At 43.9% G+C, this 23,919-nt stretch overlaps 1 protein-coding gene across 1 annotated transcript in view; it reads left to right on the top strand.

Annotated features, from left to right (window-relative positions):
• HMCN1 (hemicentin 1) overlaps positions 1 to 23,919 on the top strand; it is a gene marked incomplete at its 3' end in the record, with an annotated part of 535,761 nt that overhangs the window by 378,945 nt on the left and 132,897 nt on the right. Inside the window, 6 exon segments of the mRNA XM_083360257.1 lie at positions 3,680 to 3,804; positions 6,481 to 6,502; positions 11,594 to 11,691; positions 17,718 to 17,996; positions 18,379 to 18,575; positions 18,672 to 18,753. Of these exon segments, the coding sequence (XP_083216383.1) occupies positions 3,680 to 3,804; positions 6,481 to 6,502; positions 11,594 to 11,691; positions 17,718 to 17,996; positions 18,379 to 18,575; positions 18,672 to 18,753 (803 nt within the window).

Raw genomic sequence — 23,919 nt, 5'->3', positions numbered from 1 at the left:
TGCTCTCTCAGCATGTCATTAATTAATTGCATAAAGACTGCGGGGGCCCCTTGCAGTCCGAATGGCAATACTTTGAATTGATAGCACCCCATTGGGCAGTTGAATGCAGTCTTCCATTCGTCTCCTTCCTTAATCCTAATACGGTAGTATGCTTCCCTCAGGTCTAGTTTGGTAAAAACCTTTCCTTTCGATAGGTGGGATAGCATATCCTTCATTAGGGGAAGGGGGTACAGATTACATTCACTAATTGTATTCAAATTTCTATAATCCACAACCAAGCGAAAAGACCCATCCTTCTTCTCCCTGAACAGAACCGGGGTGGCCACTTTGGGTTTGGCAGGCTCAATAAATCCTCTTTCTAAGTTTTTCTTTTTGAATCTCTCCATTTCTGCCATTTCCCTTGGGCTCATGGCATACATCCTGGGTTTTGGGAGTTTTGCCCCAGGTTTGAATTCTATGGTGCAGTCTGTGGGGTGGTGGTGGGGAAGCTCATCTGCTCTTTCCTCACTGAAAACCTCAGCCAGGTCCCTGTATTCCTCTGGTATCTCTGGTAACCCCTTCTCTTTCCCCACTGCTGCTGTCTCCTCCCTCTGGGTTGGGGGGGTGCTTTTGGAGTCTAAGTTCTTCTGCCCCCCTTTGGGAAATTGAGTTCTGCTGTCCTCCAGTTTATCCCGGGGTTCCATTTCTTCAGCCATTCCAGTCCTAAAATAATTGGGCATTCCATGCCTGGGGCCACTATAAACGTTATGTCCTCCTCATGGGGCCCCAGTGATAGGTGGATTGGTAAAGTGGCTAGGGTAGCTGGTCCTCCCCCTGCTATTGTCCCATCTAATTGACTAAAAGAGATTGGTTGTTTTAGCCTCCTCACTGGGATGCTCAATCTCTCCACCAGCGTTGGGCTGATAAGGCAGCGGATGCACCCAGAGTCTATCAGAGCTTTTATTTTGGCTGCTTCAGGCATAGGGGAAGCTAATATAGTCACTGTCTTAAGTATGGGTGGAAGGGGTCCACTTACCAATGGTTCTCCCTCTGAGCTGTCTTCTGAGTTGTCCACCATCCCTGCAGTGCAGGCCGGAGTCCAGTCCCAGTTCCTGGCAGGAATTGTGGACTCTACAGCCTCTGTCCCCTTCATGGAAGATTCTTTTGTGTTGCCTTGGGGCTTCCCCGGCTTCTTGGAGGATGATGCCTCTGGTTTTCGTGGGGGGCTTTTGAACGACATTCTGCAGCATGGTGGCCCTCTCTCCCGCAGTTGAAGCAACCTGTTGATTTTTTGGCTGTGGCTGCTGGGTTTTCCCCCTCGCATGTTTGCCCGGGTGGCAGGCGGCCCCATGGTTTTCCTCTGCGGTGTCTCTTCAGTAGGTCTATTTCCACTTCCTCCGCCAGGATATACCAGTCGTCGAGGTGGGGTGGGTCTCCTCGAGGCAGGCAAGCGTCATACAGGTTGTAGTTTAGACCGTCTTTGAAGTGGCTAAGGAGTATGTCTTCTGGCCAGTTCAGCTTGCTGGCAATGGCTCGGAATACTTGGGTATAATCAGCCACTGCTCGCCTGCCCTGCCTCACCGTTTTGATTCTCTCCTGGGCCTTACGGTCAGCCAAAGGATCCTTGAACCGCCGCCTCAAAGATGACATGAATCGGTTGAAGTCGTTGAGTTCTGGGGCGTTGGAGTCATGCAAGTTCACCACCCAGTCTGCAGCCGTCCCGTCCAAGGCAGATTGCACAATTCGGATGCGTGTTTTGTCTCTGGGGATGTCCCGTCTGTACTCTTCCATGTAGCTGAGGACTTGGGTTAGGAAAAATCTCAGTCATGATGGCTTCCCCTTGAATTTGACTTCCAGGGGCGGGAGTCTTTGGCTGGAGCGTTTTCTGCGCCGTGGCTGGTATCGCTCCTCATCCTGGTCCCTGTCTGTGGTTCTGTGGGGGGTGGGTACTGCTGAGGCAGCAATTCCTGTTCCATTGGACGGCCCCAGGGTTTCAGGTGCTGGATCCCCTCCGTTACCGTTCCAGTTGCGTCCCCAGGCGCTGCCTCAGTTGCGATTTCCAGCTCTCTCCTCCCTCAGTGAGCTCAGGGTTGCTTTCATCAGATCAATGGCCCTTTCCAGGATCCGCTCCTCCTCACTGGCGTGCAGGGAACTCTCCATCTCTTGCCTCCATTCCAGTTGGTGGTTACTCCGCCTCAGGGTCGCTTCTCCCAAAGCCTTTTCCCACTCACTTTTCCTTCCAACGCCCATTGACCACCGGGGTTTTCGGTCGTACTGCTCTACCGCTTCTTCCCCTGGGGAATATGCCGCTTCAGCTTCCCATCGTCTCTGGGATTCCATTTGGGGGGAAGACTCCCCCTCCATGGGTCTTCCCTCCTCTCTTGCTTCGTTGCCAGACATTGTATTTGTTGCAAAGTCCCCCGGTAAGGTTTTCTCTTCCAGGTTGACTCTTAAAGCAGATTCCGCCTACTGTCAGGACCCACCTCAATCCACATCTTAGGAAATAAGAACTCTTGGATGCAAGTTTAGTCCAAAAGGAAAATGTTTACTAGGATGGAATCGATTGTGGCAATACAAGACGGAATCTAACAAAGTTACATTTCAATCCTATATAAAGCATTCCCATTTCAGCCCCTCCCCTCATCCATTTGGTCAGGCTCTCATCAGTTGCTTAGGTGTCAGGTCCTTCCATGGGAAAGGGAAACTCTCCTTGGTTTTATGGTTATTGCTTTCCTTTTCAGTTGTAAATGAAGATGCAATCCAGACCTGTCTGTCCCCCTCCCTCCCCCATTTAAAACATTCTCTGTTGTTTGAAGATCGCTTTAAGCAACCATCCTCTCCCCCCCCTCGGAGAGATGGCAGAATCCCCAGAATAAGCACATTGTTCTACCTATACAATTATGAAATGTGATATAAATGGATTCTGACACCAAGCTTGAGATTTGGGGGCAAAATTTGAGACCTAGGTCTATATGGGTTATATAGATAGCATCATTATGCATTTGATGCTAATGAAGTAAAATAAAATAATAAAAATCTAAATACCTTCAAAAACACTTCACTTGTGTGAATATTTGTACACATAGAAATTGTGAATGCAGGCAAGAAAATGGCATCACCTCCAAATGTAGTGATCACTTCTAAACTTTTATGGCATTGTTCTAAATTGGATTTCCCCTTTCATGTATCTGGTGACAATTCTTTGATTTTAAAGATAAGGTTTGACCATGTTCAGTCATTTCTTCTTCTCAACTTTGGTCTTACATGGGATTCTTTATATATGAGATTCATTTGTTGCACATTTTTATCCTTTGGCTGTAATTGGGGGGGTTTTGGTGAAAGGGAGTTGTTTTAATGTATGGTTAGCTATCCATTTGCAAAATCAGTGACTATAAAAAGTGATAAATATCTAGAATCACTGGAAATTTAATAGTATTTTAAACCAGCGGTCCCCAACCTTTACAGCTCTACAGACCAGCAGTGGCGGTGGCAGCAGCAGCAGGAGGATATATTTTCATGCATGTGCCCACTGCTTGTGCAAACGTAGCTTCACACGCTCATCTGCCACTTGCATGGCCTGGTTCCTAATGGGCTGCGGCCCAGTACCAGGCTATGGACTAGGGTTTGCAGACCCTTGCTTTAAGCCATAGGCCGTTCATCCAAAAATTCAGTTACTCTTTGATTTATTTTCTTTCTTCAGCATTGTTCCAAATGGGAGCTTACTAAACATTTTTGGAGCCCTTACAAGTAATGGAGGGAAATATACTTGTGTTGCTACCAATCCTGCAGGAGAAGAGAACCGGATATTCAGTGTGAATATATACGGTGAGCTTTGGTTTCATTTGTTGTTCTGCATCTAAGAAAATGTGAGACATCTTTCTCGTAAGATCTTTCATGATGTTAAGCGACAAAAAAGAGCAATAGCAATAACACTTAGACTTATATACCATTTCATAGGACTTTTCAGCCCTTTAAAACATTTTACAGAGTCAGCATATTGCCCCCCAAAATCTAGATCCTCATTTTACCGACCTCGGAAGGATGGAAGGCTGAGTCAACCTTGAGTGGGTCAGAAGCAAACTCCTGGTACTCGGCAGAATTAGCCTGCAATATTGCATTCTAATCACTGCACCACCACAGCTCATACTAAGACGTTAAGTTTTTCTATGAATTTAATCATTACTGAACTATTAAATTAAAACATTCCTGTTTAATGTTGTACAGCTCAAAGTTCCTAAAACAAAATAATCCTATGGATTAATTTATGAAATATTAGACTGGTTAATCTTTGTGCTATCAAAAGAAGGTATTAAAATTCAGTTTGCATTTTGCAATATATAGATTTTGTGCTGTTATTACCAAAAGTAAGTAGTTAAAAGTGTAGATGACAGTTCAATGATATGTTGATCCAATCTGCAAGTAAACTGACTATAAAGGCATTAATTCTCAAACACAGTAGACACATTGCAATAAATTAGAGTTAAACTAAATGTACACAGCTTTCAGTTTTTCACATCACGTTTTTGTCTCAAAGGGCAATCCTTTTAGTTAAAAAAAGCCATGTAAACTACAGTATTTATAAATACTGCTTTCAATATGGATCAAATGGAGCACATGCTTTGTGGGAGATGCTCAGCAATCTTGTGGCTAAAGAAGCTACCTAGATCACAATCTACCCATATAGTAAGGGTAAGTACTTTTATTTTGGTCAACAAACTATATTTGGCTATTAGTAGGAACTGCACAAGTGGAGAAAAGAGAGTACAAATACAAAATTGGATCCAAAATACAATCAGCACCACCATAAACATGTATATAGGAACCCTCTTTTGTCACATCAAACATACAATTTTTGGACTAGTCACAAAACTTTGTGAGGCTGAATGTACCCTTGAGATCATAAGGTGTGTATACTCTAGTCATACAAGATAAATTCTTGGGCAACACTGCACAGTGATGCACATCATCATGCAGTTATCTGTAATAATGTCTGTTTGTCTAGTTAGCTAGCTAGCTAGCTGTCTAACAGTTGGCGAGCTATCTAATATTTGTATGCTGTCCAAATGATGGGGTCCTGAGTATTGAAATTAATTGATTTTATAGGCATACACAGAAACAAAATGTTTTTCAGGGAAAAGTATTTATGCAAAGTTTTCCCCAAAATATGTAGTCTTTTTACTTTTCTTTTGGCATCGGTTTACTACTATTATTAGTATTGTGTTTTTTTTTAAAAAAATATTCTATATAGTTCTGACAGCTAACCAGATTTGATTATGGTTTTGTTGGTATGGTCCTCTTATCTGGATCATGGGGAGGCTGGTTAGAATATATGCAAAGTCCAAACAACTAATCCAACCATCTTACCCTAAAGAGGTTGCATTAGAGCAAAAAGAATCTTAGTATTTCTAAATCAAATAGTCTCTTGCATAGCTACTTTGTCTGAATGTCTTAGCATGGAATTAAGTGTCCCTCTCTGCTTCCTGTAAGTCTTAAAAGGTCCTATAAAAAGGAGAACTTTGTGGCACCTCACTCTGCCTTTTTAACATTTAACTTTCCCTGCCCATCTAATGGGGTGAGAGGGAGTAGGATAGTTCCAATTCTACTCAAAGCATTGTGGAATTTTTCATGAAAGGAAGGAAGGAGGAAAGAAAGAAAGAAAGAAAGAAAGAAAGAAAGAAAGAAAGAAAGAAAGAAAGAAAGAAAGAAAGAAGAAAGAAAGGAAGAAAGGAAGGAAGAAAGGAAGAAAGAAATGCATGACTGATTCAGCCATATGAGTAAGCCACATGAGGATACAGCTTCCCAGAAAACATTACTGAAGAACAAGAAATATAATTAACATAGAAATTTGAGTTGCTCCTACCAGTCACAGATGTTCTATATTGTGGGATGTGGCTTTGCATATGACCGTTTACCGCAAGCCAACCCACACTGACAGGACATTATATTATATACGAACCCCGTGGCAGCCCACATGCTAACATAGCAGCACTGCTGACTACACGAACGACCCTCCCATATATCAACGGTGTGTCCGAGGCAATGGCATGATTGTTAGCTCCCGTCAACATAAATATTGCCCATAGACCAGATCAAACCCTGTGTGCCACGTTAATGTACCCTAAGGAGCTGCTCCCCAACAAGGAAAGATCTTCTGTAATATACAGAATTAAGTGCAAGAATTGCCAATGCAATTACGTTGGGGAAACAACCAAAAGGCTCAAGACCAGGATCCACAAGCACGAGTTGGCAATCAGAAGACAAGAGCAATGCTCACAGGTATGGGCTCATATGGCCAGTTATGGCCATATGTTTGATCTTGCCAACGCTGAACCCATATCCCGAGATGCCACCAAGGGTGGCCGATTGCTGAAGGAGGCCTGGCTATCCAATGACAACTCAATCAATCATCATACAGATCTTCTACCTGCTTATCAGACACTTAGAGGGTGGGAGGAACAGTGCCGTGACTCATGACGAATGCAAAAACCCTGCTCCTTGCAGGATCGGAATGGCGTGGCTATAGGTGAAACAAGAGTGACAAATCTGCAGCGTGTCCCAAGTTCAATCTTGAGACAGACACTCAGGTTCGGCCACAAGAGGGGGGGGCGAAGAACCACAGCGACACGTGCCAGAAGAGCAAATACAAGCGGGAAAACAACTCCCAAACTTGCAAATATGCTGATAGGTGCGGGACGACTAAGAGCACTATGGCCAATTGAAGCAGGTAGACTGGTGACCCAGTCACTGTGTTCCCATATGACAAGTCTAACATTATCTGTAGATTATATCTTTCAGAAAATGTGCTAAAAGGATTTTTCTCTGTACAGATATCTAAATTTTATTATTGAAAGTATACATTCAATTACACAGTAATTGGAGAAAATCTAATTTATATTGAGTTTTTGGACAGCTTCCTGAAATCTCAGAGAAAACCTATTTACTAATAGGCCTATACAAATCAGCAAAACCTAGCTGAGTTCATTGACACGATTCAATAAAATTAGCTGATCCAAAGATTCAATTTCATGTGGAAAATCATCAGCATGAATAGGAACATCTGGATGACTTTGAAGGCATTCTGCTTAATCTGAGAAATCAGTTCATCTTTCTGAATGTCACTTGATCCAGTCAACTTTGAACTTCAACTCTGAATTCAAGATTTGCACATGGTCATTTTATAAATGCCTCAGAACATTTCTATATCTGGCCAAACTTGGCAGATCTCAGAAGTTAAGCATGGTTGTTCCTTGTTAGTATAGGGATGAGGGAGTTATATCTGTTGGTTTAGTTAGGAAATCAAAAACCCGGATGAAGGCAGTTACAAATGATTTCCATAACAGTGCCAATAAAATGGCAGCAGTCACCAAAAATTGAGCTTAATTTGAGAGCATCCTTGTCTTTCATTTTATAAATTGGTCACTGTGAGAGGGTGACCATGTTTTCAGGAGCCACTGTTTCTGCTCTGTGGATTTAATATGCAGTTTGTTCCAGCCAACTCGTTCTTTGCTCTTATTTCTACCTTTTGATGGCTTACACCAGAAATGAGCTACTTGCCCTGAGAGCTTCCTCCCTCTCAGATGTGGCCATCCAACCTGCGCCGCCGTTTCCTTAATGACAGGTCCTGGGACCCCGAGAGGTGGCATGGTGCACAAAAGAGGCTTTTGGGTTTTCTTTTAAATTTTTTGAATGGTTAGGGAGGGGGGAGGGTCAGGCCCGGCAGAATGAGGGGAAGATTCTACCGGATCTTTCTCAGTCTAGGTTGGCTGATGGCCGCGGCAATATGGGGGCCGGGGAAAGTCTTGGGACCCAGGGGGATAGGGTAGGGATAGCGATCCCCACGGTGATTGGGAATGGTGGCAGATGGATGAACAGAGGGCCATATGGTAATCTGGGATCACGCCCCCGCTATTTTCGAACTGTGGCATGCTCCGACCCTCTGGCTCTCACCTGCTCTCCCGGGGAAGGGGGAGGGCAGACACCTGAGCTCAGGCTGATTTATTTGAATGCCAGGTCTGTTTTGAATAAAGCTCCCCTCATCCATGATTTGATCGAGGAGGAGGACGCAGACCTGGCATGCATCATGGAAACTTGGTTGGGCCCGGAGGGAGGGGTCCCTCTGACTGATTTATGCCCTCCTGGTTTCCGTATGCTGCATCAACCTCGGGCTCAGGGTGTTGTGATTCAGGGTCAGCCTGTGGGTTCAGCAGTTGGGTCAGACGACTCAGAGGAGGAGGAGGAGGGGGGTGTTGAAGAGCTTGCTGAGGGGGTTGGACAGTTTGATGAGAGCCCTCAGCCAGGCCCCTCTCATCTGGTCACGACGCAGACCCAGTTGTGTGAGCCTGACAGCGTGGATGAAGATGACCCACAGCTGGCCCTGTTCAAGGACTCTTGACACAGGAGGCAGTCAATCAGGACTAAACAGAGGAAGGCAATGGGGCTCCTCAGAAGGAGGCAGAGAGAAGCCACGCCCTGAACTGCATTTAAGGGGGAATGCGTGGGAGGGCTGGTTTGCTGAAGGCAACCGCTTGATTAGTTCTTGTTTCTTGGTTCGTGTCTTGTTCTATTTGTTTTTGTAGCAATAAATTTGGCAGGTGTAATTCCAGCCTCTTGCCTTCTTGTAAAAGGGGTTGTCCCTGCCTTTTCTGCAGGGCCAGTAGCAGGCTGGTACAGAACACAGGGTAGGGGAGGTGGCATGGCGGTCGTTATTAGAGAGACCCTCCGTCCACGAGAGGTCACTGCCCCTCAGATAGACGGATGTGAGTCCCTACTCTTAAGGTGGGGTCCTGTTGGTTAGTTGGGCCTGTTGCTTGCATACCTCTCTGCAAGCTGCCTAGCAACGGCTCTGCCCGGGCTACTAGATGCCCTCTCGGGATTGGCGGTTGAATTTCCCAGACTTATGGTTCTGGGAGATTTTAATCTGCCTTCCCTGGGCAGTGTGTCGGAGGTGGCCCGAGAGTTCATGGCTTCCATGATGGCCATGGACCTGACCCAAATTATTCAGGACCCAACTCACGAGTTGGGAAACACGCCTGATCTTATTATTATCTCTGGGCAGTGGCTCAATGGCCTAGGGGGGGTTACCCCAACATCTCAACCCCTTTCATGGACAGACCATTATCTCCTGCGGTTGGGCCTCCGTCATGTCACCCCCTGCTGCCGAGAGGCGGAACCGACCAGATGGTTCCACCCCAGGTGCCTGATGGACCCAGATAGGTTCCAGACGGCGCTTGGATTGATTCCTACCTCCCTCTCCCACAGCCCGGTCGAGGCCTTAGTTAACACCTGGCAACAGGCTGCTTCGGAGGCTCTCGACCGCATTGTGCCTTTGTGGCCTCTGACCCGGCGCAGGTCCCGGCTTGCTCCTTGGTTTTCCAAGGACCTGCGGGAGATGAAATGCCGGAGAAGGGGCCTAGAGAGCATTTGGAGAACCAGTCGGTCTGAGTCTGACCGAACACAGTTAAGATCCTTCTCTAGATCTTATCTTGTGGCAATGGAGGTGGCAAAGCGTGCTTACTTCACCACCCTCATTGCGTCCGCAGATAACCGCCTGGCTGCCCTGTTTAGGATGACCCGCTCCCTTTTAAATCAAGGGACGGGAGAGGACCCCTTACGAGGACGGGCCGAGGAATTTAGTAAATATCTGGTGGACAAAATTGCTCAGATTCGGGCTGGTCTGGACTCTGACTGGGCAGTATCTGACGAGAGGAAAATGGTAGGTCTGGCTGAGAACATTTGGGAAGAGTTTGATCCTGTGACTCCGGATGAAGTGGACAGGATCATGGGGAAATTAAGTGCCGCCACATGTCTGTTGGACCCATGTCTCTCCTGGCTGGTCTATGCGTCTTGGGAGGTTACACGAGGCTGGCTCCTAGCAGTTAACAATGCCTCACTGAGTGAAGGGTACTTCCCTGCCACCTTGAAAGAGGCGGTGAAAAGGCCCCTCCTTAAGAAACCTGCATTGGATCCAGCAATTTTAAATAACTTTCGTCCTGTCTCCAACCTTCGCTTTCTTGCGAAGGTTGTTGAGAGCGTGGTGGCACGGCAGCTCCCTTTAGTCCTGGAGGAAACTGAGTATCTGGATCCGTACCAATCGGGTTTCAGGCCTGGGTATAGCACGGAGACGGCATTGGTCACGCTGGTGAATGATCTCTGGCGGGCCCGAGATAGGGGTTATTCCTCTGTCCTGGTCCTATTAGATCTCTCAGCGGCTTTTGATACCATCAACCACGGTATCTTGCTGCATCGTCTTGAGGGGCTGGGAGTCGGAGGCACCGTTTTGCAGTGGTTCTCCTCCTACCTCTTGGACCGTTCATAGACTTTGTTGGCAGGGGGCAGAGGTCAACCCCTAGGCCCCTTAGCTGTGGGGTGCCTCAGGGGTCGGTACTCTCGCCTCTCCTGTTCAACATCTATATGAGGCCGCTGGGAGAGATCATCCGCGGCTTCGGGGTGGGGTATCATCAATATGCGGATGATACCCAGCTTTTCATCTCCAGCCCGAACCAACCCAGTGATGCCCTCGATGTGATGTCCCGTTGCCTGGAAGCGGTACAGATTTGGATGGGAAAGAACAGGCTCTGGCTCAACCCGGCCAAGACTGAGTGGCTTTATGTGCCAGCATCTCGTTTAGTCCAGGAGGTTCCATCTTTGGTTATAGGAGGACAGATGTTACCTCCCGTTGATAGAGCACGCAATCTAGGCATCCTCCTGGATTCACGACTCAGTTTTGAAGATCATATTGGAGTTGTGGCTAGGGGGGCATTTGCCCAGGTTCGCCTGGTACGCCAGTTGCGCCCCTTTCTGGACCAAGATGCCCTACGTACAGTCACCCAAGCACTTGTTACCTCCCGTATAGATTACTGCAATGCTCTCTACATGGGGCTGCCCTTGAAGACCACCCGGAGGCTTCAGCTGGTTCAGAGTGCGGCCACGCGGGTAGTGATGGGAGCACCCCGATACTCCCATATTACACCCCTCCTGCGTGAGTTGCATTGGTTACCAGTTGTCCTCTGGGTGAGATTTAAGGTGCTGGTACTTACCTTTAAAGCCCTACATGGCTTAGGCCCAGGATACTTGCAGGACCATCTGCTGCCGGGAACGACTTCCCATCGCCCAGTACGCTCACACAGAGAGGGCCTCCTCAGGGTACCATTGGCTAGACAATGTTGGTTGGCGACCCCCAGGGGGAGAGCCTTCTCTGTAAGAAGCGCCAGCCCTATGGAACCAGCTCCCCCCTGAGCTTCGGATGGCCCCAGATCTCCAGTCCTTTCTCCGCGGCCTCAAAACACTCTTTTTCCACCTGGCTGACCTGGACTGACAGGGATTTTAATTATGTTTTTAATTTTTAACTCTTAATTTTTAATTTATTTTAATTTTAATTTTTATTTATTCTAAAGGGGCCTTTAATTTTTATTTTTATTTAACTTCTGTATTTATTGTACGTTATTGTTGTTAGCCGCCCTGAGTCCTTCGGGAGATAGGGCGGCATATAAGTCCCAATAATAAATAAATAAATAAATAAATAAATAAATAAATAAATAAATAGGTATGTGCTGTGTATAAGGCAGAATAAGGGATTTTTTAATTTAAAAATGGGTTGTGGTTGTCTTCTTTCCAGAATTGTTAAAGCACAGGTAGCTGATGTTGGCATGTACACATGCATAGCCTCCAACAGAGCTGGTATCGACAATAAACATTATAGTCTTCAAGTTTATGGTAAGCCCTTTTAAGCAATATAGAAGTTGTAACATCCTTGTGTATTCATAAATATAGATGGCCCTTGCTTACTGACCACATAGTGACTATTCAAAGTTACAATTGTACTAAAAAAGGAGAGTTATGACTGGATCTCAACACTGTGACCATTGTAGCATTGCCACAGTCACATGATTGTGATTGTGGATAACTGCAGTATACTTTATATGGGGCTTCCCTTGAAGAGCATCTGGAACCTGCAGCTGGTTCAAAATGCAGAGGGCTGGGGAGCCCTTTGATCAGAGCTTATTACATCTTTGGTCTACTAGCTGCATTGGTTGCTAATGTGCTTCCAGATTCAGTTCAAGGTGCTATAAATCCCTTCATGGCAAAAACTGCTTTTCTATGATTGTGTCCTAACAGATCTGTCAGGAGGGGCCTTCTATGGGTACAAAATATTAAAGAGTGGCAGTTTGCAGGATCTAGAAGAAAGCGTATTTTGTCTTGGCACCTTTGGAACATCTTCTCCCAGATTCTCCACAGCACAATCCTTCTGAAAGACCTTAAACACTTAATTCTTTGGCTTCCGGTTCTGGATTTCTGCACAGCCAGACACGTGAGGGAATGCTCCCCACGTCATCTGGATTTCTTCATCAGGGGACCCCTGTTAAGGGGTAGAAAGTTGCCCTGGAGGGTTGACAAGCGGGGGAGAGGTCTCTCCAGTCGGCGGTAGAAGGGCAGTGGCCCTCCCATCAGCTTGGAGCAACTCCCCGAACCAACGAAGACAGGATCGGCCACTCCCATGGCCCATCGTTTAGCCTTTTCCTGCCGAAGCCAAAATTACAACAAAGCACTTGAAAGCACTTGAAAACTGGGTGAGAATTGCCTTCTTCCTTTCCTAATTGTCTATTTTTTTCTGCCAAAATCTCCTGGAATTTGCTTCCCACAGCGAGGAGAGAGGAAGGGGAACCTTTTTTCCCCCACCCTCCTTAATGGCAGCCTTTGATCATCTGGGAGAAAAAAGAAAACCTTGAACAGAATAATACTATTTAATTCAACTTACTTCCTTTCTATTTTTGGTGACCCAAAACTCCTATCCTTACAAAAAACTGGCTATTCTGTCTATTAGATTAAAAAAAGGGAGAAAAAAGAAAAAAGAACTACTTAAAAGTACTGAAAACTGATAAATTTACTCTCTCTGAAAAAGATTTTAAGTATTCTCGGGACATATTGTGGCCTTTTTGGCAAATAAACCTGTTTATTTTGGAACAACCCTTGACATTACCAGCTAAAGATAAAAACCTGAAACAGCTGGAGGTGAACTCAAGGCTTGTGGAGGTGAACATTTACTGACTTTTGTTTAAAAATTAGCCTCCACTAAGGACTATTTACCACTACTTCAAAATGGAGACTGATCACCCACAAACCTTGCTTGACTATAAGCTCATATTAGAAAAAATCCATAAAGTTTCTGAGATGTTTATCTCCAGGCTGGAAAATTTAGGTACCAAATCCAATTTACAAGCTGTAACCCAGACTTCAACTAAAGAATTTACAACTCAGAATATAACAAAACTGGAACAAATTTCTACTGAGACAGAGGAACACATGGTACAACAAGATATTGAAAAAACTAATACAAAAAAATTGACTATATCCAAAGAATCGACAACTCTAAAAGTACAAGGAACTACCACTATGGCAAATAACCTTAAGAACCAACAACAAACTATGGGAAAACTTAATACTCAACTTTTGACTCCATCAAAAGAGCCTATAACTTTAGAAGTATAATATGTGCAAGATAGTGATGCTAACATAGAGGACGTGGAAGATCAACAAAGCCAGTTTCCTGAAAGCCTGGATAGCCAAGCACTAATTACAAAACTGGATAAGACTCTCTACTTAAAGCAGATGAACCCAGATGGAAGAGGAATCCAGACTGAACTGAAGATAAAGTTTTTAGAGCAAATACAGAGACTAGAACTAACAGGGCAACAACATAATGATTACAAATAGTTTGGTTTTTGTGGATCACTGATGGCTAGATGTCCTCCTTCGATTCAAATAATATGTATTGGAGCGATTTAAAGGACTTGGTCTGGAAACCTGATTGCCAAAAGGAAAAAAGAAAAAGAAAAAAGCCAGAGTTAGATTTAAAAAGTGAGTTCTTAAAGAACCATTAAAGGCTATCCTCTTAGTAATCAGTGATATCTATCAGGATCTAAACTAGAAAATGTTTATGAGATAGAACTAGAATGTGTTTATGTATCTATTAGGCTTATTTTAGACATTATAATTTGTACACTGACATGGAAATTTGGTTTATAGATCCCACATTTGATGTTAAAAGACGTTTGATTATTCTATTTAAGAATTAAGAAGTAACTAAAATTTAAACAGAATCTGGTTGTGTATAAATAGTTGTAGATTGATAAACATAGGCTGTGGTCCTGTCAGTAATGTGTGATGTATTAGGATGTCAAACAGACAATGTTTATTAAGTAGAACATAGGTACTCAGCCACTGTGCACATGTTAGATGCTATAGTTTTTGCTGTAATGAAATAAGGGAAATTTGGGTTGTGAATATTATTTGGGATGTTAAAGGCTAAATTTGAATTATATAATTAAAATCAAACTTAGGTAAAATTTAATAACAGGACATAAATATATCTCAATGAAATTGAATTGACAATTTTTTTAATTGACCATGCTATTTCTAGAAATTTATTAGTTTAAACTGGTTGTATGAAATGTTAAGGGAAATTGAGAAGGATGTTTTGATAATGTAACCTGAATTATTTATTTATTTATTTATTTATTTATTTATTTATTTATTTATTTATTTATTAAACTTATATACCGCCCTTCTCCCGTAGGACCCAGGGCGGTTCACAAGGCAATTAGAACAACATTACAATACAAAAATTAATAACAATTAAAATAGATTAAATTTTCCTTAATTAAAATCTAAAACCCCTATAACTCTGATTAAAAACCCAATTTCAATAAGTTAAAAAATTAAAAAATCCTCAGTCTTGGCCGGAAAGCTCAAAGAGCCAGGTCTTCAGGTCCCGGCGGAATGAACAAAAATCAGGGGCAGTCCTAAACTCTACGGGTAACTGGTTCCAGAGGGCAGGCGCACCCACAGAGAAGGCCCTCCCCCTGGGTGTTGCCCACCAGCAATCCTTTGCCGGAGGCACCCTGAGAAGGCCCTCCCTCTGGGAGCGCACAGGACGAAGGGAACTTGATGCCGGCAGCAGGTGTTCCCTCAGATATCCCAGACCCAAGCCATTTAGGGCTTTATAGGTCATCACCAGCACCTTGAATCTCACCCGGAGGGCAACTGGAAGCCAATGCAGCTCGCGGAGCAGAGGTGTTATATGGGAGTATCAGGAAGCCCCCATCACAACTCGTGCGGCTGCATCCTGCACCAGTTGAAGCCTCCGAGTGGTCCTCAAGGGCAGCCCCATGTAGAGAGCATTGCAGTAGTCTAACCGGGTCCTATATGATCTTCAAAGATGAGCCGCGCATCCAGGAGGACACCCAAGTTGTGAGCCCTATCGACGGGGGGTAACACCTCACCCCCCATCATTAAAGATGTAATAGAATGGTTCACTCGAGATGCCTGTATGCACAGCCACTCAGTCTTGGCAGGATTGAGTCTGAGCCTGTTTCTCCCCATCCAAACCCGAACTGCCTCCAGGCAACGGGACATCACATCGAGGGCATCACTGAGTTGGTTTGGGGTGGAAAGAAAAAGTTGGGTATCATCGGTGTACTGATGATACCCCACCCCAAAACCACAAATGATCTCACCCAGCGGCTTCATATAGATATTGAACAGAAGGGGAGAGAGGACCGACCCCTGAGGAACTCCACAAATGAGAGACCTCAGGGCGGACCTCTTCCGTCCCATCAACACCGATTGCGAATGGCCCAAGAGGTAGGAGGACAACCACCGCAAAACAGTGCCCCCCACTCCCAACCCCCTGAGACGTCACAGCAGGATACCATGGTCGATGGTATCAAAAGCCGCTGAGACATCTAATAGGACTAGGACAGAGGAACAATCCCTGTCCTGAGCCCGCCAGAGATCATTCACCAGTGCGACCAATGCCGCCTCCGTGCTGTACCCGGGCCTGAAACCTGATTGGTACGGGTCAAGATAATCAGTTTCCTCCAGGAACAGAGGAAGCTGATGCGCCACCACACTCTCAACAACCTTCGCTAAAAAGCGAAGATTGGAGACTGGACGATAGTTTTTCAAAATAGCTGGATACAGGGCAGACTTCTTGAGAAGGGATCTCACCACCGCTTCCTTCAAGGCAGTGGGAAAGACACCCTCGCTCAAAGAAGCAGATATCACTGCCTGGAACCAGCCTCATGTCTCCTCCAGAGCTGAATAAACCAGGCAGGAAGGGCACAGGTCCAATAAACAGGTGGTAGAGCTCAGCCTCCCCATAATCCTGTCCACCTCCTCGGGAGTCATAGGATCAAACTCCAGATACTACTCTCAAGACCGCTCGATTCCTCCCCGTCAGACTCTGCCCAGTCAGAGTGCAAACTGGTCCGAATCTGAGCGATTTTGTCCGCCAGATGCTGGCTAAACTCCTTGGCCCTGCAAGGGCTGCTCCCTCACCTCCTGAGAAAGGAGGGAACGAGTTACCCTAAACAGGGCGGCCAGGCGATTATCTGCGGACGCGATGAGGGCGGCAAAGTAATTAGACTTCACTGTCCTCATCGCCGCAAGATAAGACCTAGTGAAAGATCTTATTCGCAATCGGTCAGATTCAGACCGGCTGGATCTCCAACAGCTCTCCAGACTCTGTCTCCGACGTTTCATCTCCCGTAGCTCCACAGAAAACCATGGAGCCCATCGGGATCTGCGCCGGATATGGGGCCGCAAGGGTACAACCCGGTCAAGTGCCTCGGTGGCAACCCTCTCCCAAACCTCCACCGAGGCATCAGCCGGGCTGTGAGTGAGGGAGATAGGTATAGACCCAAGCGCCATCTGGAACTGTTCTGGATCCATTAGGCGCCTGGGGCAGAACCACCTGGTCGGCTCCGCAGCCCAGTGGTGAGGGGTAGCGTATCGGAAGACCAGCCGTAGGAGGTGATGATCGGACCATGACAGGGGGACAGTATTTGGCGTACCCCCTCCCAGATCATCAAACCACTGTCCAGATAGGAAAACCAGGTCGAGAGTGTGACCCCCTCCATGGGTCGGGCCCTGAATTATCTGGGTCAGGTCCATGGCTGTCATGGAGGCCATGAACTCCCAAGCTAACTCTGATGACCCGCCCAGGGATGGAAGGTTGAAATCACCCAGAACCATAAGTCTGGGAAATTCAACCACCAGCCCTGAAAGGGTGTCGAGAAGCCTGGGCAGAGTTGTTGCAACACAGCTGGGCACCAGGTATGTCAGCAACAAACCCAGCTGAACCCCAGAGCCAAACTTCAGGAGGAGCGACTCACTCCCGCCAATCTGTATGACAGTGGTCTCCCGAGGGTATAAGGTCTCCCGTATAACCACCGCCACCCCCACCGCCCCTACCCTGAGCCCGCAGCTGGTGCAGCACACAGAAACCTGGAGGGCAGAGCTCAGTCAGAGGGACACCTCCCTCTGAGCCCAACCAGGTTTCCGTAATGCATGCCAGATCCGTGCGTTCCTCCTCGATCAATTATGTACTTAAAACCCTGTTACTGAATCTCTGTTTACCCAGTCACCATGATGCTTTCTAAATATGTAGATTTTAACTGGAAAACCAATAAAACTTGTTTAAAAAGAACACTTAATTCTTTCACTGGACATGGAGTTTAAGAAGTATAGAAGAGCCCACAGAATGTTTCAATGGTAGTTTTTTTTTAAATCTCAGCTAACAATTTTATTGTAAAGTTGTTGTAATATTGTGTTTTTTAACCTTTGTTAACCACCTGGATTTATAATATTGAAATATATTAATACATTTTCTGATATGAAATCAGTTTGTTCATAAACTAAAAATATTTTTTTATATCCTTCATGGGTTTATTTCCTTATAGTACCCCCAAGCATAGACAATGGTGGAGAAACAGAAGAAGTAACTGTACTAAAAGGGAATCCTGTATCTTTGGTGTGTTTGGCTAATGGAATACCAACACCAACTATATCATGGCTAAAAGATGGTCAGACTTTAAGCAGTAACTTTCATGTGACTTTTGAAAACCAAAAAATGGGTCTTCGTATATTAATCACGGAGGTTAATGATACAGGTAGATATACCTGTATAGCATCTAATGAAGCTGGGGAAGACAATAAACACTTTACTCTGAAAGTGCTAGGTAAGGATTATCTATTTACAGCTAATTAGCAGTCTGATCAACCAGAAACTATAATAGTGTTTTTCTAAAGCAAGAATAGAATCTGTGTGACTTTAGTTATTTGGGCCTCATATACTTTGATTTGAATCTATTGCTGATCAGCTCACTATATAACTAAAGCTATCATAATGAATGTTTAGAATGGCTATCATATACTAAATTATTATCTTTTTTAATTGATTGCTTAAAATGCCTTCAGCTGGATACAAAAGATGGATACTATCTAAGGGCTATTTGTGTATTGAATGGGTAATAATATGGGGATTTTCTGTTCATTCTCATACTTCTCTTGTAAATTGTCAGGGTGTTTTTTGAAGATGACATTATGGATATCTTTTTTCAGAACCTCCTCATATTAATAAATCAGATAACCCAGAAGAAATTTCTACAGTGATTAACTATCCTCTTGAGCTCCTCTGCATTTCTGATGGGATTCCAATCCCCAAACTAACATGGATGAAGGATGGACACCCACTGCATCAAGCAGACACTGTTCTTGTCCTAAGAGGAGGACAGATCTTCAGAATATCCAGTGTTCAGGTAGCTGAAAGATAGATATGTAATTCTTTTACAGCCATTTCAACTGTTTTAATTTATTCAGTTTTATTTCTAACTGAGATGTTGATTATCTTTTAGGTAGAAGATACTGGAAGATATACATGTTTGGCTTCTAGCCCTGCAGGAGATGATGATAAAGAGTATTTAGTGAGAGTACATGGTAAAGTTAATTGGGATAAATATGATGAACTGCCAAATTTTCCTATAAGCCTTTCTAATCCAAGCAAGCTCCTTATGTGTGAACTTGAATTCCCAGAATTCCCTAATTAGCATGATCATTGCTGAAAATTCTATAGATCTGTGCCCAAGTTGAGGAAAGTTGTTCTATTGCATATTTTTAGTGATGCTGTCTTTATCTATCTGTTTCATATATAAAATACTCTGAAATAGGCATGGAAAATTAAATGCTTAAGTTCATTTTCAAATAGATTTTTATGCTTTATCTCCATTTTTTAAAAGTTAGGTTCATCAAGTCAGGTTCATTCTCATTCTCAATTCTACCATCTCAACATGTCTTTGATAACAAACTAGTAGATTTTTCAAAGGCATTCCAATAATCTCATTGACTCCACCTATCCACCTTATCCATTTTATCCACGGTCTTCCATTTCTTCTTCTTTTTCCATACACATTGCATAAGCAAAATATATGAGTTTCTGCTTGCTGATTATTATCTCAAGGCAGCAATCAGTCTCTACTTGATGTGGGATTGATTGGTTGGTTAGTTGATTGCTCTTACAGTCAAAAGAACTCCTCATAACAAAATCAAAAGGTTTGTATTTTCTTTTTCTTAATGATGAGCTTTCACTACTATATATTTCACAATGCTTTAACTATTGCAGTCCTCATTGTCATTGCAATATTCTTATTCTTAAGTCACTATTTTCTCCCTATGATTAACTCTCTGTTTCTCTAGCATACTGCCCACCTCTATCTATTCTTGCGCTCAGGAAAATGTACAACTATTTAGCACTTTCACTTCTACAGCATGAACTGTAAGTTCACTCACCGTGTAGGCTGACATTACCTTTTCTATTTAATATTTAATTTTTTTATTTATTTACAGCCCTAGACCAAGTCACAGAATTTAAAACCACAGTACACCATTAATACAAGCATGTATAAAAGTACATCCATATATAAAAGGAGGAAACCCTATAAAATTAACATTCATTGATGGGACCAAACAGTTTCTAAAGTTAAGGCACTAAAATGTCTTTGAAAATCCTGAATATCAACCATTTAATAATGATTTTTTTCATCATGAATGGAGTATATCAAACTGAAGTGGGAGTGTATGAGTTCTGATCTCCAGTGTGAGTATAGTAGGCACTTTCAAAGGATGTGTGAAACAAACTCAACCTCTATATTTAAGCAAATACATACTTGGATCTTCATATGGGAGATTCCCCTTCATGGATTACTGACTTGTCGTGGTGAAGGGGCTTCCGTAATTCAATGAAGCTAAGAGCTATACCGTGCAGGGCCACCCAAGATGGAAAGATCATAGCAGAGTTCTGACAAAACGTGATCCACTGGAGAAGGAAATGGCAACCCACTCTTTGCCATGAAAACCCTATGGACAGTACCAAAAGGCAAAACGATATGACGCAGGAAGATGAGCCCCTCAGGTTGGAAGGTGTCCAATATGCTACTGGGGAAGAGCAGAGGGCTAGTACTAGTAGCGCCAGAAAGAATGAAGCAACTGGGCCAAAGCCGAAAGGACACTCAGCTGTGGATGTGTCTGGTGGTGAAAGGAAAGTCCGATGCTGTAAAGATTTTTTCTCCATAGGAACCTGGAATGTAAGATCCATGAATCAAGGAAAGCTGGACATGGTCAAACAAGAGATGACAAGACTGAACATCGACATCTTAGGTATCAGCGAACTAAAATGGACAGGAATGGGTGAATTTAATTTAGATGACCATCAGGTATACTACTGCGGGCAAGAATCCCTCAGAAGAAATGGAGTAGCCTTCATAGTCAATAAAAAAGTAGGAAAAGCAATACTGGGATACAACCCTCAAAATGACAGAATGATCTCAGTTCGAATCCAAGGCAAACCATTCAATATCACAGTAATCCAAGTCTATGCCCATTCAATATCACAGTAATCCAAGTCTATGCCCCAACCACCAGTGCTGAAGAGGATGAAATTGACCAGTTCTATGAAGCCCTACAGCACCTTATAGAATTAACACCAAAAAATGATGTCCTTATCATCATGGGGGATTGGAATGCTAAAGTAGGAAGCCAAAAGATAACTGGAATAACAGGCAAGTTTGGCCTTGGAGTACAAAATGAAGCAGGGCACAGGCTGATAGAATTTTGTAGAGAGAATACAATAGTCATAGCAAACACTCTTTTCCAACAACCCAAGAGACAGCTCTACACATGGACATCACCAGACGGCCAACACAGAAATCAGATTGACTATATGCTCTGCAGCCAAAGATGGAGAAGCTCTATACAGTCAGTAAAAACAAGACCAGGAGCTGACTGTGGCTCAGACCAGGAGCTTCTCATTGCAAAGTTTAGGCTTAAACTGAAGAAAGTAGGGAAAAGCACTAGGTCACTCAGGTATGAATTAAATCATATCCCTGTTGACTATACAGTAGAGGTGACAAATAGATTTAAGGAATTAGATCTGATAGACAGAGTGCCTGAAGAACTATGGACAGAGGTTCGCAACATTGTACAACAGGTAGCAACCAAAACCATCCCAAAGAAAAAGAAATGCAAGAAAGCAAAATGGCTGTCTGAGGAAGCTTTGCAAATAGCTGAGGAAAGGAGGGAAGCAAAAGGCAATGGAGAAAAAGAAAGATACGCCCAATTGAATGCAGAATTCCAGAGAATAGCTAGAAGAGCTAAGAATGCCTTCTTAAATGAACAGTGCAAAGAAATAGAAGAAAACAACAGAATAGGGAGGACCAGAGATCTTTTCAAGAAAATTGGAGAGATGAAGGGAACGTTTAATGCAAAAATGGGCATGATAAAGGACCAAAATGGCAGGGACCTAACAGAGGCAGAAGAGATTAAGAAGAGGTGGCAAAATTACACAGAAGAACTATACAGGAATGAGCTTAACATCCCTGATAATCACAATGAGGTGGTCACTGACCTCGAGCCAGATATCCTAGAATGTAAAGTGAAGTGGGCCTTAGAAAAGCTGAGCAACAACAAAGCTAGTGGAGGTGACAGTATTCCAGCTGAGCTATTCAAAATCTTAAAAGACGATGCAGTAAAAGTGCTACACTCAATTTGCCAGCAAATTTGGAAAACTCAACAGTGGCCACAGGATTGGAAAAGATCAGTTTACATTCCAATTCCAAAGAAAGGCAGTGCCAAAGAATGTTCAAACTATCGCACCATTGCACTTATTTCTCATGCTAGTAAAGTTATGCTTAAAATCCTACAAGCTAGACTCCAGCAGTATGTGGATCGAGAACTACCAGAAGTACAGGCAGGATTTCAAAGAGGCAGAGGAACTAGAGATCAAATTGCCAACGTATGCTGGATCATTTAGAAAGCTAGAGAGTTCCAGAAAAACATCTACTTCTGCTTCATTGACTATGCTAAAGCATTTGATTGTGTGGATCATAACAAACTGTGGCAAGTTCTTAAAGAGATGGGTATACCAGACCATCTTATTTGTCTCTTGAGAAACCTATATGTGGGCCAAGAAGCAACAGTGAGAACTGGACACGGAACCACTGATTGGTTCAAAATTGGGAAAGGAGTCCGGCAAGGCTGTATACTGTTGCCCTGCCTATTTAACTTATATGCAGAGCACATCATGAGAAAGGCAGGTCTAGTTGAATCAAAAGTTGGAATTAAGTTTGCCGGAAGAAATATCAACAACCTAAGATATGCAGATGATACCACTCTAATGGCAGAAAGTGAAGAACAGCTAAAGAGCCTCTTGTTGCGGGTGAAGAAGGAGAGTGCAAAACTTGGGTTGAAACTTAACATTAAGAAAACCAAGATCATGGCATCTGGCCCTCTCAATTTTTGGCAAATAGATGGGGAAGAAATGGAGGTAGTGACAGATTTTATTTTCCTGGTCCAAGATCACTGCAGATGGGGACTGTATCCAAGAAATTAAAAGATGCTTGCTCCTCGGGAGGAAAGCCATGACAAATCTAGACAGCACACTAAAAAGCAGAGACATCACCCTGTCAACAAAAGTGTGTATAGTCAAGGCTATGGTCTTCCCAGTTGCAATGTATGGCAGTGAAAGTTGGACCATAAAAAAGGCTGAGCACAAAAGAATTGAGGCCTTTGAACTATGGTGCTGGAGAAGACTCCTGCGAGTCCCTTGGACTGCCAGGCGATCAAACCGGTCAGTCCTAGAGGAGATCAACCCTGACTGCTCTTTAGAAGGCCAGATCCTGAAGCTAAAACTCAAATTCTTTGGCCACCTAATGAGAAGGAAGGACTCACTGGAGAAGAGCCTAATGCTGGGAAAGATTGAGGGCAAGAGAAGAAGGGGACGACAGAGAATGAGGTGGCTGGATGGAGTCAGTGAAGCAGTAGGCGTGAGTTTAAATGGACTCCAGAAGATGGTAGAGGACAGGAAGGCCTGGAGGAACGTTGTCCATAGGGTCGCGATGGGTCGGACACGACTTCACAGCTAACAACAGCAACAACAATGGGAGATTAGCATATTGACCAGATGTCACCCTAGCAGGAGAGTATATATGCATGCTAGTAGGGAGAGCATAAATACATGTTGGAGAGAAGAGCCTTCTATGTGAAACATACAAAATCTTACAGAAGTAATTGGGTATCCAGGAGAAGAGAGCAATTTTTATATGAGAGATGTGAAAGTTTGGGTCTTCCTGAATATCCCTTCTGCTTAGGTTCTGCCACAATTATTTTTTTCCTAGACTTAAAACAAGTAGGGCTAGCATTGACAGTCCGCACTGTCTCAGATCTTGTCCTATTCAGCAGCTTCCAATTCAGTAGTGCACTGTTCCTTGAATTAAAGTATGTCAAAAGAGTAAAAAACTCTATCAGAGGGGATGGATCGTGGTTCATTTTTGATGCATGATAAACAAAGAATACCCAAAGCATATCTTCTACTATTAACCTTTTAATTACAAAGAAACTTGTAAAAACACAGAAAGACTCACGGCTACATGTTTATCTCACCAGAGAACACAAAGAGGAGGAAAGAGAAAGTAACTTTTGCTTTGCACATGCGCACACAGAAGTAAACTGGCTGAACATGAGACACTCACCATGGTTACAATGATAAGATAACAAGACTGCTTGCGAAGTACACACTATAACTTGCTTTGCTAAAAAAACAGAAAAAACGCA

The sequence above is a fragment of the Vipera ursinii genome (assembly GCF_947247035.1).
Source record: "Vipera ursinii genome assembly, chromosome: 3".
Classification (NCBI taxonomy): Eukaryota; Metazoa; Chordata; class Lepidosauria; order Squamata; family Viperidae; genus Vipera; species Vipera ursinii.
Note: the sequence above shows the minus strand (reverse complement) of the source record. Positions and strands in the feature narration are given on the sequence as shown.